The 16,534-nt window shown below is 41.0% G+C and overlaps 1 protein-coding gene across 9 annotated transcripts in view; it reads left to right on the top strand.

Moving 5' to 3' along the window:
- Positions 1–9,700, top strand: part of CFAP97 (cilia and flagella associated protein 97) — a 52,054-nt gene extending 42,354 nt beyond the window's left edge. For 7 of the 9 annotated variants that reach the window (XR_016229067.1, XM_070068373.2, XM_017338577.4 and 4 more), the window contains 2 exons: positions 4,015–4,165; positions 7,009–9,700. Coding sequence is in view for 7 of the 9 variants with exons in the window: in XM_070068373.2 (XP_069924474.1) it covers positions 4,015–4,165; positions 7,009–7,136 (279 nt within the window). In the remaining 2 variants the exon portion in view is untranslated. The remainder of the gene's footprint in view (positions 1–4,014; positions 4,166–7,008) is intronic. The other 2 variants (XR_016229068.1, XM_089325771.1) reach the window with 1 other exon arrangement.
- The last annotated feature ends 6,834 nt before the right edge of the window (positions 9,701–16,534 follow it).

Below are 16,534 nucleotides of genomic sequence, written 5' to 3'. Positions count from 1 at the left end.
ATACAATAGTGTTCACCACACTCACTAAGCCTTATGTGAGCTCTCCAGAATATACATCTTGCATAACTGAAACATTACCTTGTATTTTTGAAATTTGTTGAGATAAATCTCATTCTTTTTTTAAAGTTTTTTATTATTATTATTTATTTGAAAGGCAGAGTTACAGAGAAAGTAGGAAAGACAGAGAGAGACAGAGCCAGCGAGCTTCCATTCACTGGTTCACTACCCAGATGGCTGCAGTGGACCTCCTAGCATCTAATGGAAGCTAGGAGCCTGGAGCTTCTTCCGGGTCTCCCATGTAGTTGCAGGGGCCCAAGCACTTAGGTCATTTTCCACTGCTTTCCCAGGCAGATTAGCAGGGAGCTAGATCAGAAGTGGAACAGCCAGGTCTAGAACCAGTGCCCACGAGATGCCGATGTCACAGGCAGAGACACAACCTGCTACACCACAATGCAGACCCCAAACCTGATTCTTAACAAATATACACAAAGTGGTAACTGAGAAAATAATTACATTAATTAGCTTTATTGTAGTGTTCATTTCACAGTATATATGTATATGAAAACATCAGGTTGTTTACCTCAAATATATACAACTTTAAAAAAGAATGCAGGAGGCTGGAGCGATGGCAGCAGTGCCGCCTGCAGTGCCTGCATCCCATATGGGCGCCGGTTTGAGTCCCGGCTGCTCTACTTCCGATCCAGCTCCCTGCCTTGGCCTGGAAAAGCAGTGGAAGATGGTCCAAAGCTGGGCCCCTGCACCCACTTGGGAGACCCAGAAGAGGCTTCTGGCTCCTGGCTTCAGATTGGCCCAGCTCCAGCTGTTGCAGCCATCTGGGGAGTGAACTGAGGATGGAAGACCTCTCTCTCTCTCTCTCTGTAATTCTGACTTTCAAGTGGCCGGAGCTGGGCCTATCTGAAGCCAGGAATCAAGAACTTCCTCCTCCAGGTTTCCCCACGCTAGTGGCACAGGGGCCCAAGGACTTGGGCCATCTTCCACTGCTTTCCCAGGCCATAGCAGACAGCTGGATCAAAAGTGGAGCAGCTGGGATTTAAATTGTATTAACAGAGAGACTAGAACTCCCTCCTATCTGCTGGTTCATTTACCAAATGCCCACAATGGCTGGGACTGGGCCAGGTCAAAACCGGAAACTGGGAACTCAATCCAGGTCCCCCACCTAGGTGCTGGGTAGCAGGAACCCAACCACTTGAGCCATCACCTGCCTCCCAGGGTCTATTAGCAGGGAGATGGAGCTGAGTATTGAACTCAGTTATACAACATGGGCATCTTAACCAATAGACTGTCTGCCCCTTGAAATGCGTATACTTTTGATTTTAGTATTTACACTGTAATTTTTTAAAAGATTTATTTATTTATTTGAATGTTAGAGTTACACAGAAAGAGGAAAGGCAGAGAGAGAGAGGTCTTCCATCAGATGGTTCACTCCCCAATTGGCCACAACGGCCGGAGCTACGCCAATCCGAAGCCAGGAGCCAGGAGCTTCTTCTGGGTCTCCCAGGCAGGTACATGGGCCCAAGGACTTGGGCCATCTTCTACTGTTTTCCCAGGCCATAGAAGAGAGCTGGATTGGAAGTGGAGCAGCCGGGTCTTGAACTGGCACCCATATGGGACACTGGTGCTTCAGGCCAGGGCGTTAATCCGCTGCACCACAGTGCCGGCCCCATACACTGTAATTTTTTTAAAGATAGATTTATTTGAAAGGCAGAGTGGCAGGGGGAGAGACAGAGAGTGATCTTCATCTGCTGATTCACTCCTCAAATGGCCACAACAGCCAGGTCTGGGCCAGGCCAAAGCCAGTAACTAGAAGCTCCATCCCCATCATTCACATGTGTAGCCGCGGCCCAACTACCTGGGTCATTATCTGATGCCTTCCCAGGCATATTAGCAGGGAGCTGGATCAGAAAGTGGAGCAGTCAGGACTCAGACTGGCACTCCGATATGGGATGCCCACATTGCAAGCCGAAGTTTAACATGCTGCACCACAACACTGGCCCTACCACTTCATGTTTTGAAAGTAACAAGAGCTATTTCTAGCTGTTTCTCAAGTCATTACATTTGCCTTTGCTTAGTTTGTTATATTTATATGATACCCAGATACCCAGACATGATTCTGTGTTGAATCAAATCATTTCTCTTATTTCCTTAAGTTTCTGCATGTATGTAAACTTGATAATGGACATATCAGGCTACTGATTTTTAACCTTATTATCAAACTGTTTCAAATTGACATTCAGCTTACCTTATATTGTTTTACATGTGATGAATAATCATTGCAGTTTGTTAAAAATTAAAAAGTAAAACAGACATCCACCCAAACAAATTTAGGAAAATAGGCATGGTTAAGCATTGAGACTTTCACTACCAAAAATGAAATGAATATAAACTAAAAATAGCAAGTTTTCTTTTCTTCCCACTCCAGCACAGCTCAATGAGTAATTAATTGGATAATCAGAAAAAACCAGCAGATGTAGATGTGATACATAGGAAACTTCTTGCACAATTATGAACTGCAAGATTATTCACTAGCTGGCGCCGCGGCTCACTTGGCTAATCCTCTGCCTGCGGTGCCAGTACTCCGGGTTTTAGTCCCAGTTGGGGCGCCAGGTTCTGTCCCAGTTGCTCCTCTTCCTGTCCAGCTCTCTGCTGTGGCCCGGGAAGGCGGTGGAGGATGGCCCAAGTGCTTGGGCCCTGCACCCACATGGGAGACCAGGAGGAGGCACCTGGCTCCTGGCTTCGGATTGGCATAGCTGGCCGTGGCAGCCGTTTGGGGGGTGAACCAACGGAAGGAAGACCTTTCTCTCTGTTTCTCTCTCTCTCGCTGTCTAACTCTGCCTGTCCAAAAAAAAAAAAAAAAAAAAAAAGATTATACACTTTTGTCAACAAAGGAAGGAAAACCCATAGACTTCACAGTCAGCTGGAACAGTTTTCAAATCATAATTCTTGGTTCAGCAAAGAGAGCCACTAACTCTAGTTTGGTAAGACTTCACTGATTGATTCTTTCCTAAGAAAACTGAGAAAGGGCATTTTATGCAAAAGGAGTTGCAAGTAAACCACTCTCTCCGGAATGTTTGGCTTGTTCTCCCCCCCACCATCCCTTCTTTGGAATTGCTCAGGCATGCACTAATGGAGCCTCAGAATAGAAGGGCAGGAGATAAAACTGGTAAGAGCAGGAACACTGAGTTGTGGAAGTTTGGAAGTGGCTGGTGTTAATGATTCACAACAAAGTGAACTTAGTATGAGTTAGTGTTTTATACCGTGGAACTGTACACTTACAAATTTTAAAATGGTAAATGTTGTGTATATTTTAGCACAATAGGAAGAAGGAAAAAAGATTATATGGAGAAAACTTGTCCTGTAACTAAATTCATGAGGCTAAATTTTTTAATGTGAATCTTAATGCAGGTCATTACTGTGTTTGCAAATAAAGGTCAGCTTGCTTCTGAGAAAGTTCAAATCAATAAATGATAAAATTCAACCGGGGCAAGTTCCCCAAGCCATTTGGTTTACCTAAATATTCCTTTCTCAACACTTTGTTGGTGGTCATTTTTAAGGTTTAACAATGGACTCAGCATTATAATTCCCATTATGTTGCTTCATAACTTAATAATTAACCTCTGTAAGATATATATATCTGGAGAGATATACCTATAAGAAGCTGTTTAATCATGGCGGTTTGGTTAACTATAGAGCTAGCAAAAACCCTTGAATTTTTTTTAAAGTATATTTTTGAAGTAATTCAGTGATTGGGTCCTTGCCATACATGGGAACGAGCTGCATTGAGTTCCTGGCTTCTGATTTTGGCCTGGCCCAGATTGAAATAGGGTGTAGGGGTGTGTGTGTCTCTGCATTTTGAATAATTTTTTAAAAATGCATAAAATCTTTCCTACTTTATGAGTATTTAGTGAATCTTAAGTTCTAGAAACTTTTTGCCTTTTAAAAATACTGTCCCTAGTTTTCTAACAGTGACTTTGGAATTGCTTGTCTTTAATGAAGGCCTTACTGAAAAGGCTTGAAGCTGTGAAGCCAACAGTTGGTATGAAACGTTCAGAACAACTAATGGACTATCATCGTAACATGGGTTATCTCAACCCACCTCCATCCTCAAGACGAGTGAGATCGACTCTTGGTCAATATAGCCCATTAAGTAAGCATATTCACATTTATTTTATAATTGTTCATATCTTCTATCATTTTTTAAAATAATATATTCTTCTGATAAATTTTGCAAAAACTAACTCCTAGAATATATTCTTTTTCACTGATATATTTTGTTTTGTGCTAGATCCCTTAATTTGAGTTTTCATTACAGCACGCATGGCAGCATAAAAAGAAAATCGAGAGATATTAGTAATTTCTTGGGTAATGGACAAGGGACTTTTAATTTCAATATTTCTATTAAAAGAACAAATAAAAAAAGAAGGAAGAAATGAATAGATGTGCTATTTCAAAATTGTTGGAACATTCCTCTTAGCTAGCTAAGAATTATTGCTAATACTTCCAGCCATTATGTGTGCTGTTTCTTTCTCAGTGGATAACTGAAGCAAAATTTGCAAACTATAGAATTACCAGATATAATAACTCAGTGCTTGATAGATGATCTGGTACAGACTTAGCCAGGAGCATACCCAGCGAAGATAGGAATGAAGTGACCGTTTAGTGCCAGAATATTCAACCTCTAGAAAGGCCAGACACTTTGCTTTACAGAGATCTGTGTATGCATTCATGTATGTATCCTAAACTCTGTGTGGATGTGTACGTGTACATATATATGTGTATATGTATATATATATAACTATATATATATATAAAACTAATACTGGGCCAGCGCTATGGCATAGTAGGTTAATCATCTGCCTGCAGCCTGGCATTCCATATTAGTGCAGATTCTAGTCCCGGCTGCTCCTCTTCTGATCCAGCTCCCTGCTATGGCCTGGGAATGCAGTAGAAGATGGCTCAAGTACTTGGGCTCCTGCACCCACATGGGAGACTCGGAAGAAGCTCCTGGCTCCTGGCCCAGCTCCAGCTGTTGCAGCCATTTGGGGAAGTGGACCAGCGGATGAAAGACCTTTCTCTCTCTCTCTCTTTCAGTCTCTCTCTCCCTCTCCCTCTTCCTCTGTCTGTAACTCTACCTCTCAAATAAATCAATAAAATCTTTAAAAAAAAAAAAAAAAGCTGATTCAAGTAAGTAAGGTTGGAACCATTTACAATGCTATGGCTTCCCAGTACTCATGTGAGTTTTAAACACTTTTTAAAAAAAGTTTTATTTATTTCAAAGGCAGAGTTAGAGAGCGAGGGAGAGCTCTTCCATCTGCTGGTTCATTCCCCAAATGGCTACAGTGGCCTGGGGTTAAGCCAGGCTGAAGCTAGGAGCCAGGAGCTTCTTTGGGTCTGCCATATGGGTGCAGGGCCCAAGCACTTGGGCCATCTTCTGCTGCTTTCTCAGGTGCACTGGCAATGAACTGGATTGGAAGTGGAGCAGCCAGGAAGTGAACCTAGCCCATATGGGCTGCTGGTGTTATAGGTGGCAGCTTAACCTTCTAAGCCACAACACTGGCCTTGGGTCTTAAACACTTATTTTTTTTTTTTTTTTTTAAGATATAGTTAGTTAGTTAGTTGAAAGGTAGAGTTACAGAGAGACAGGGAGAGACAGAAAGAGATCCTCCATCTGCTGATTCACCCCCAATTGGACAAATGGCCAGGACTGGGCTCAGTCAAAGCCAAGATCCAGAACTCCATCCTGGTTTCCCACATGGGTACTTGGGCCAAGTACTTCTTCCCCTGATTTCCCAGACACATTAGAAGGGAGCTAGATTGAACTCGAGCAGCTGGAACTCGAACCGGAGCTCATATGGGATGCTTAACCTGCTGAGCCACAACACTGACCCTTACTAGTCATTGTACTTACTCATTCTACAAACATTGCTTCCTTAGATAGTGACTAAGATGAGGTCTTGGTTCAGTAACCTATATTAATATTGTACCTTGGATATAGCAAATCATTTGTTGAATGAGTATGTAAATAGTTGTACAACATAGAGTTTTGTTGTTATTGTTGCAGTTGCATCACTTGAGAAGTGCTTTTTTTTTGTAAAAGGTTATTTATTGATTCATTTGTAAGGCAAGAATGAGAGTGAGCAAGCAAGCTCTTCCATCCTCTGGTTTACTCCCCTAATGGCTGCAATGGCTGGGGCTAATCCAGGCTGAAGCTAGGAGCCTGGAACTCCATCCAGGACACCCACATTGTTGGCAGAGGCCCAAGCACTTGAGCCATCTTCCACTGTTTTCCCAGGCACATGAGCAGGTTGCTGGATTCAAATCAGAGCAGCCAGAAACTCAAACTGGCACTCTCATATGGGAAGCCAACATCACAAGTGGCAGCTTAATCTGCTGCTCCACAATGCCAGCCCTTGAGAAGCTTTTAAGAATGTTTATCTCCACTCTAAATTTCATGCCAAGTCTGGGCTTATTTGTTACTACACTTCAGCGTTACACAGGGAATTAGGAAATGCGTTCCCAATTAAGAATCATTGCATTAGCCTATTAGACACATGTGGGATAAGGAAGAAAAATTGGTCTAGACCGTGGCTCACTTGGTTAATCCTCCACCTGCAGCGCCGGCATCCCATATGGGTGCAGGTTCTAGACCTGGTTGCTCCTCTTCCAGTCCAGCTCTCTGCTGTGGCCTGGGAAGGCAGTGGAGGATGGCCTAAGTGGTTGGGCCCCTGCACCTGCATGGGAGACCAGGAGGAAGTACCTGGCTCCTGGCTTTGGACTGGTGCAATGCCGGCCGTGGCGGCCATTTAGGGGGTGAACCAACGGAAGGAAGACCTTTCTCTCTGTCTCTCTCTCTCACTGTCTATAACTCTACCTGTCAAATTTTAAAAAAAGGCAAAGACTCTCCTTTAAAACAAAAAAAAGAGAGGACATTTACCAGGTGATACTATATGTATCCAGCTTAAATAATTGAATTCTTTCTTGTATTTTCAGGAGGAGCTTCTAGGACATCCAGTGCAACCAGTGCCCTCAGCTGTAAGAGTGAACGATCGGCCTTTGACAAACCCAATGGCCTGTTGCTGAGACCTAAACCCCCGGATGTCCGTACAGCTTGGTTATAAACCTTTCTTTCACTTTAAACATTGCTCATACAATTTTTATCGAAGTGCCCTTGTATATTACTGTAATTCTTTGTGTAAACATCTGTAATACTGGTTTAAGCAACTTGAAATATACAGTAAGTTCTAATTTATTGTTATTCAGTGCAAAATTGTCTAAAAGACAATTTAATGTAAAATCAGTGTTTTTTAAATGATGATGTAATTATATGAGATGTATGTGTGTTTATAGAGAAATGATAGTATGCATGAGTATTTTCTCAGGACAGAAATTATTTCAGTTGTCATTCTGACAAAATGGTGGTCATTAGTGTCATTGCATGTTGGACCCAAGGTGTTTGCTATATAGTTCTCATTTTATGCTGTTTTCATTTCTTGTAAGCTTAAACCGTGAGCTTAGATGCTAAATTTGACTGAATTTGTTTTCTGTTTGCTTTAGAACTAATGTGGCATGACTCAAAATTTGATTCTATGAGAGCCACACTTTATTATAATGAAACAGATCTTGAAATTTGTTTTCATTGGTGTAGCTGATTTAGATTTGATGAGCAGGTGGGGAGAAGCCTGTGCTGGAGTGCTGGAGCAGTCCTTGGGATTTGCCAGTGATGTCTAATATTTCTCTAGAAGTGCACTGAGTTAGATCTCAAAAATTAGATTAACCATTCCAAAGCATTGCAAACAGAATATTATAAAACTCAACTTAGAAGTCCCTCTTTCCTTCTTTTTATCTTCTCTGTGTTTATGTAAAATGCACCTAATGAGTCTGAGAAATGAGATGGGCTCTAGAGGTACTGTCTGCTCCTTTGTCAGTAGTTTAACCACAGACCAGATCAGTTTCATCAGCAGCAAAAGTAAGTTGAGTCAGTAAAGTAGCACCACCAGTTTAAAGAGCCAAGAAGCAGATCCAGAGGTGTGTCAGAACAGTGTTTTAATTGATACCAGTTAGCATGTTGGGCTGTGAGTTAGTATTGTATTAACAGAGAAGATTCAGAACAAAAAAGAAATGTTTAGAAATTCCAACTAGTGTCTGTAAGGGCTGAAAAGGAAAACTAAACTATAAATAATAAGGGGAGTAAATCACATATTTGTTGGTACTACTGCTTTAAATATTAGCTTATTTTCTTGTTTTGTTTTGGTTTATTTGTTTCAATCCTAAAGTTTCATATTTAAAGGGCTAGAAATCTTGATGAAATCAGTAATGACAAATAGGGTGTTTGTTAGTCTCTTATTTCCTATAGCAAAGTATATTTCATAGTTATCACTGTTTTTCGTAACTGGTCTTTTCAGTATAATATCCTTAGAATATATTGGAAAGTGTTCATATTAAATGACAAATCTTTCTTCTTTTAAAATGAATTTCTAAGCCATAATAAGGAGATTTGTTTATTTTTCAGTGCTCAAACTGTGTAGCATATATGTTGAACTTTCTTAATACCTTTAACAGTAAACTAAACTGCATTTTGCTTAACATCAATTCAGATACCTTGGTCTTAGTTTGTTTTGATGGATTTTTGTTTATGATAGAGCACAGAACAGTATGGTTGAACATTTTCATTTAAACACAACCTGGCTGTGAGGTTTGTTTTACTGCTACTTTGGGCTATAACATTCATCTGAGGTTATTTGATGCTTTGTTCCTAGTGAACAAGTTTTTTACACCCACTTTATATATAAGATTTAGCTATAGTAAACCAAGGTTTTCTTTTTTTTTTTTAACTTACTGCACTTTTAATGTTTGTATAACAACACATCCTTGAGGTAACATAATAGATTTACAACTCAGCATCTGGACATTTGCCCAATAATGAATTAGTTTTTAGATCTTCCTTAAAAATTTGACAAAAATATGTACATAAAACCTTTATGTTCATAATGGCATTAGTTTCCAAGTACATTTTTATATGGCCTTTGCTACCACATATGCAGATATAACAAATATACTTTTAAAGACAAAGCTGTACTCTGATTTTAGATACTAATTTAATGCCTTTCATTTTTACTACTTCAAAAGAGGAAGTTCATGTAAGTATTACTGATTGCAAGGATTCAACTTGAGTGCAAGTTAGGAAGAGCAGCCACTTTCTTAAACAATTGATAATTCTATTGCCATGGTTACACAAACACACACATATATAATAGAAATAGACAATGAAAATTTTGATATTTTCTGATATAAGTCAGTGTGGTTTGAATTTGTGGTCCAAGAGGCATTTTTAATAAAAGAGTATAAGTACATTACTCTCTTTGTTTTCAAGAACATAAAGTGATGGATAGTCCAGCACTATTTTATATTTGGTTGACTTGTATTTAATGTATATACTTTGAAGATTTACATCTGTACCTAGAAAGCATACTGATCTGAGGTCTAGTAATGAAACTAGATTCTTATTGAGAATTTTCATCTATGTCAAATGTTAAAGTTGCCTCCTTTTTAATAAGATTCTGTGAAAGATAATTATTAAAATTATTTCTTCAAAGTTAGCTATTATCTCATTCTTCTTCAGTATCCATTAAAAGTTGCTTTCTTAGTTACTACTCCAAATAAAATTTTCTGATTTGCTTCTAAATATAGTATAATGTAATTATTTTCAGCCATTAACTCAAGCATATAAAATATCTAAACAATTTCTAAAATATGGTTGTGATAGATATGATTGTGTACTTTTCATCTTCAGACTTAAATCCTTCATACTCTGAAAAACATTTAAGACCAATGTAGAGTTGAAGATGCTAATTTACTATATTTCCATACTTAAATTCATAAAATTTTTTTTAAGATTAATTTATTTATTTGAAAGGCAGAGTTACAGAGGCAGAGGCAGAAGAGAGAAAGAGATCTTCCATCTACTGGTTCACTCCACAAATGGCTGCAACTGCTGGAGCTGGATAGACCCAAAGCCAGGAGCCAGGAGCTTCTTCTGGGTCTCCCAAGAGGGTGAGGGGCCCAAGCACTTGGGCCATCTTCCACTGCTTTCCCAGGTACATAAGCAGGGAGCTGGATCAGAAGTGGAGCGGCTGGGACTAGAACTGGCACCCATATGGGATGCTGACACTGCAGGCAGTGGCTTTACCTGCTACACCACAGCGCCAGTCCCCATAAAACATTTGATATCTTAAATGATGAAGTCTAAACCCATAAATGAGTGTATACCATTGTAGAAAGTATACTTAATGCTAGTGGCTACTTTAATGATTCCTGTAAGTAAAGATTAGTAAGAAACTTAAAAATCAGCATCCTTTTAAAATTTCCTAGCCTGTTGTATTTTAAGCATAAATATTGGTTTGCCCTCATGTAGAAAGAAAAAGAATTGGGGCCGGCACTGTGGAACAGTGGGTTAATGCTCTGGCCTGAAGCACCGGCATCCCATATGGGCGCTGGTTCAAGACCCGACTGCTCACTTCCAATCCAGCTCTCTGCAATGGCCTGGGAAAGCAGTAGAAGATGGCCCAAGTCCTTGGGTCCCTGCACCCGCATGGGAGACCTGGAGGAAGCTCCTGGCTCCTGGTTTCAGATAGCACAGCTCCAGACATTGCGGCCATCTGGGGAGTGAACCATCAGATGGAAGAACTTTCTCTCTCTCTGCCTCTCCTCTCTGTGTAACTCCAACTTTCAAATAAATAAAATAAATCTTAAAAGAAAAAAAAAGTAACTATGGAAAAAAAGAAAAATAATTAAAATGAGTTTTAATACTGTTTCTTTTCCCCCAAAATAGACTTGTTCCTATTTTTAAAATCGGAATAACTCCTGTGTACCTTACTAGACTATGAATTACTGAGAATGTCAAGTTGGGAGGATATCAGCTTTTACACACACACATCTGAAAGTATGAATGTATGGGAAAGAGTTTTCTTAGAATGACATTCTTTTTTTTTTTTTTTCCCCTTTTAAGACTTATTTTTTATTTATTTGAAAGGCAGAGTTAGAGAGAGAGGTCCTCTATCTGCTGAATCACTCTTCAAGTGGCCACAATGGCCAGGGCTGGGTCAGGCCGAAGCCAGGAGCCAAGAGCTTCTTCTGGGTCACCCACATGGGTGTAGGGGCGCAACCACTTGGGCCATCCTCTACTGCTTTCCCAGATGCAGGGAGCTGGAGTAGTCAGGACTCAAACCAGCACCCATGTGGGATACTGGCACTAACGCCACAGCACTGGCCTCTCAGTGATGTTCTTGGTAGGCATTTTTTAAACCACATCATCTGTATAATGGATACTATTAGAGCTTGAAGGAATATGTTTTTAAAAGTTGCTATGCATATTACCATTTCATATGTATGATTATATATGAGTTAGACTCTTTTTTAAAATGTTGATTTATTTTCATATACTTGAAAGGCAGAATAACAGAAAGAGATCTTTCATTGGTTTACCCCACAAATAGCCACAATAGCCACAGCTGGGCCAAGCTGAAGCCAGAAGCCAAGAATTCCATCTGGATCTCATATGGGTGGCGGGGACCCACCTGGCACTCTGATATGGGAAGCAGGTATCCCAGGTGGCACAATGTGCCACAGTGCCTACTCTGAGTGATAACTTAAAGCATCACTTTAGGATTTTTTAAATGAGAAGGTAATAAAAATACTACCCTTGGAATAAATCACTCTGTAGCTCCTACAGTGAGGAGTTCTCAATGGATGCTAAAAGGAAACAGGATTATATTATGACATAAATTTTTATTCATTTTTTTCCCTTTTTATTTGAAAGGCAGGGAAACAGACATCTGCTGATTCACTACACAAATGTCCAAAACACTTGGGGCTAGGCCAGGCCAAAGCCAGGAGCTCAGAACTTCATCCAGTCTCCCGGGTATGTGGTTGTAATCCAAGTACTTGAGTCGTCACCTATTGCCTCCCAGGGTACACATTAGCAGGAAACTGAAATCAGGAGCAGAACCAGGAGTCAAACTCAGGCACTCCAATATGGGTTGCAGTCTCCTAAGCAGCATCTTAACTGCTAGGTGAAATGCACACTCCTTTTTGATTTTTAAATTCTGGCAACAGTTTTTTAATCCACTTTGAAATATTTTTGTAGCCACAATAATAGAATCTTTTTAAAAAAGATTTATTTGAAAGGCAGAGAGAGAGGTCTTCCAATCACTGATTCAGTTCCCAAGTGGCTGGGGCTGGGTTAGGCCAAGGCCAGGAACACAGAACTCCATCCAGATCTCCCACAAGGGTAGCAGGAGTCCAAACACTTGAGCCATCTTCTGCTGCCTTCCCAGGCACATTAGGGAGCTGGATTGGGAGTGGAACAGCCAGGAATGGAACCTGTGCCCCATACAGAATGATGGCATAGCCCACTGCGCCTCTGTAGTAGTGTTCATGTTTAGTGCCTTTACTTAAATTTCAGAATCCACTTGGTTTACATAAATTGTACTATTTGTGCTACATGAAGTTTTTGAAGCTTTACTACTTTACAAAAATAAAAAAGAGGTAGCGTGTCTATTTTACTCTTGACAAGACACAGTTCTTTTCATAAGAATCTAATTCTACATCCACTGTTAATAAAGATAGTAAAAGAAATTGGATAGAATTTAAAAACTGGTTGTGAATTTTTTTAAAGATTTATTTATTTATTTATTTTTAAAGATTTATTTATTTGAAAGAGTTACAAAGAGAGAGGGAGAGACCGAGTGAGAGAGAGAGAGAGCAGAGAGATCAATCTTTGATCTGCTGGTTCACTGCCCAGATGGCCACAATAGCTGGGGCTGGGCCAGACCAAAACCAGGAGTTAGGAGCTTCTTCCCAGTCTCCCACGTGGGTGGAAAGGGGTCCAAGCACTTGGGCCATCATCTGCTGTTTTTCCCAGGCCTTTGGCAGAGAGCTGGATCAGAAGTGGAGCAGCTGGGATGTGCCCTGGAGCCCACATGGGATGCCAGCATCACAGGCGACAGCTTTATCGACTATGCCACAACACCAGTCCCTGGTTCTGAATTCTTATTAGATATATATTGCAATGATAGTATTCAGCAAAATCCACACATATTTATTTCATAGATTTGGAATTACAGCTAATCAAGGTTGGAATGTGCTATTTTTGTCTTGATTTCATTCATGTAGAATATATACAGAGCTAAGCAAATACTCATGTATCCACTTATGTAGTTACTTATACTACCAAAACCTAATTCTATTATTAACCTAAGAAGATTCTAAATTATATTTTGGGGGATGTGAGTGAGACTTGGTCTTTTAGGTGAATATATACCAGAAAGTGGCACTTTATAAGAATTTGGGGTTTTGTTGTTACCTGTTTATCAAAATATTGCAGAACTGTGGAAAAATAGTACAAAATATAAATGTACAACTTTTAAATAGCCAGAAATCAGATACTGGCTTACCACTCACCAGATGAAGGACTGGAATAGTGCCAGAACTCACTGGGTTCCTGGGATCTTGCTCCCAGCCTTTCAATCCTTTGTCTGCCAAAAGGTAATTACTCTCTTTCAACTTTTAGTTTGGTTTTGTTTGTTTTTGAGCATCATATAAATGGGACTGCAGTCTTTTGTGTGTGACTTTTTTACTTCCCTATCCATGCTTGTGAGATACGCTTAATTTGTTCATTCTCACATCTTATTTTAGTGCTTAACTGTGTATAACTGATTTATCCATTCTGTAGTTGATGGACATTTGGGGGTGGTCTCCAGGTTTTGATGATTGAAAATAATGCTAGTGTGCAGATGTGCCTTGACTGGCCTGCATGTGCGTTTGGCTGAGCATATACGTAGGAATGCAGTTGCTGGCTCCTGAAGCATGTATATGTGTGTTTTGTGTGTGTGTGGTAGGGAATGCTCGAGTTGTCCATAGAGTGTGCCAGCTCTTCATCCCACAGAAGCACATCACTTCCTGTTGCTCCACAGCTTCACCAATATTTATTATCAGTCGTTTTGTAAGCTTAACAATTCAGCTTACTGGAACATATCTCCCTGATTTAAAGCATTACTTTGGGGCCGGCACCGCAGCTCACTTGGCTAATCCTCCGCCTTCGGTACAGGCACCCCAGGGTTCTAGTCCCAGTTAGGGCGCCAGATTCTGTCCTGGTTGCTCCTCTTCCTGTCCAGCTCTCTGCTGTGGCCCGGGAGTGCAGTGGAGGATGGCCCAGGTGCTTGGGCCCTGCACCCACATGGGAGAAAAGGAGGAAGCACCTGGCTCCTGGCTTCAGATCGGCGTAGCGCGCCGGTCGTAACAGCCATTTGGGGGGTGAACCAACGGAAAGAAGACCTTTCTCTCTCTCTCACTATCTAACTCTGCCTATCAAAAAATAATAAAAAAAAAAAAAAGGCATTTCTTTGACTAGTGATTAGATGGAAACTTTTTATCAGCTACTAGAATATCTTCTCTCGTGAAGTGCCCATTCAAGTTTCTTGCCTATTTTGGTTAATTTTTTTATTTACTTATTTGAAAGGTAGAGAGAAAGATTCATTTTCCATCTGCTGGTTCATTCCTCAAATGCCCACGACAATCGGTGCTAGGCCAGGCCAGAACCAGAAGCCTGAGTCTCCCACATGGACAGCAAGACCCAAGCATGTGAGCCATCATCTGACTTGTCAGGGAGTGCATTAGCAGAAATCTGAGTCAGAAATAGAGACTAAAGCCCCCCCAGGGACTCCAGTATAGGATGTGGGCATCCCAAGCAGTTTCGTTTTTTTTTTTTTTCTTTTCGTTTCTTTTTTTAAGATTTATTTTTTTATTTATTTGAAAGAGCTACAGAGAGAAGGAGGGACAGAGAGAAATCTTCCATCTGCTGGTTCAGTTTCTAAATGGCTGCAGTGACCTGGGGCTGGGCCAGGCAGAAGCCAGGAGTCAGGAGCTTCATCTGGGGCTCCCACATGGGTGCAGGGGCCCATGTACTTGGGCCATTTTCTGCTGCTTTCCCAGGCAAGCAGGATCAGAAGTGGAGCGGCCAGGTCTGGAACCAGTGCCCGTTTGGAATGCCAGCATCGCAAGTAGCAGCTTAACTGCTATGCCACAATGCCAGCCCCCAAGCAGTGTCTTAACTGCTACAGCCTACTACCCCTTGCCTATTTATTGGTGGATCACATGTCTTTTTCTTATTGATTTGCAGGAGCAGGTATGTGTTCTGTGTTCATTACAGCCCTCCTTGTAGGAGTTATGTTACACTGACTTTTTCAGTCTGGCTTTCCTTTCTACTACAAATGGTGTCTCAAGAAATTCTTATTTTCACTTTAGTCCAGTATATCAGTCTTTTATGATTACTACTTTTTTAATGTTGAATCACATATAATTTACCTTTACCTTAGGGCATGAAGACCTTCTGCCGTATTACTTTCTTTCAAGAAGTTTTGCCTTTCACATCTATTTGTGTAACTTGCCTGGCATTTTTAACTGTCTCTTTTTACCAGTTCTTCAGTTACCTTAATTATATCCTTCCACCTCATTCTTGAGATAATTTGCTATTATTTCTCTGATGTCTTGAGGTAGATGTGCAGCTCACTAATTTTCAGATTTTTTTTTAAGATTTATTTATTTATTTCAAAGGCAGAGAGACAGAGATCCTTCATCCACTGGTTTACTCCCCCAAATGGCCACAATGACCAGGGCTGGGCCAGGCCAAAGCCGGGAGTCAGGGAGCCTGTTCTGGATCTCCCACGTGGGTGCAGAGACCCAAGCACTTGGGCCATCCTCTGCTGCTTTCCCAGGTGCACTATCAGGGAGCTAGATTGGAAGGGGAGCAGCCAGAACACTAGTGCCCATATGGGATGCTGGCTTAACCTTCTACGCCACAGTACCTGTCCCCTTCTTTTCTAATAGATGCAGTGGAGGCTATAAATTTTTGAGCATAGCTTTAACTATTTTCAACAAGTTTTGGTAATTTGCTATTTTTATTTTCATTATGTTCAAAATGTTTTCAAATTTTCATTGTGGTTTCCATTTCTTACCCCATTGGGCACTTTAGAATATATATTTTAATAGGACTTTTAAAAAAGATTTAAGGGCCACCGCTGTGGCACAGCGGGTTAACACCCTGGCCTGAAGTGCTGGCATCCCATATGGGCACTGGTTCGAGACCCGGCTGCTCCACTTCCCACTCAGCTCTCTGCTATGGCCTGGGCCCCGGCACTCACGTGGGAGACCCGGAAGAAGTTCCTGGCTCCTGGCTTCGGATCGGCACAGTTCCAGGCGTTGCGGCCAACTGGGGAGTGAACCATCGCATAAATTGGATAAGCCAGGAGCCAGGAGCTTCATCTGGGTCTCCCATGTGGAGGCCCCATACATTTCCAAGCCTCGTTAACTCCTCAGTGCCTTCAAGCAGCTTTTTTGTGGTAAATAGTTAAACTCTCATTTCTACTTGGCTTTTGAGGGAGGATTGGTTTACATTACCTAGTCTACCAAAATCCTAGGTAGACCGTTAATGTATTATTGTTTAGAAAGATTTATTTATTTA

This window comes from Oryctolagus cuniculus, chromosome 2 (assembly GCF_051225735.1).
Source record: "Oryctolagus cuniculus isolate XC-2025 breed Fujian yellow rabbit chromosome 2, ASM5122573v1, whole genome shotgun sequence".
NCBI classification, from domain to species: domain Eukaryota; kingdom Metazoa; phylum Chordata; class Mammalia; order Lagomorpha; family Leporidae; genus Oryctolagus; species Oryctolagus cuniculus.
Note: the sequence above shows the minus strand (reverse complement) of the source record. Positions and strands in the feature narration are given on the sequence as shown.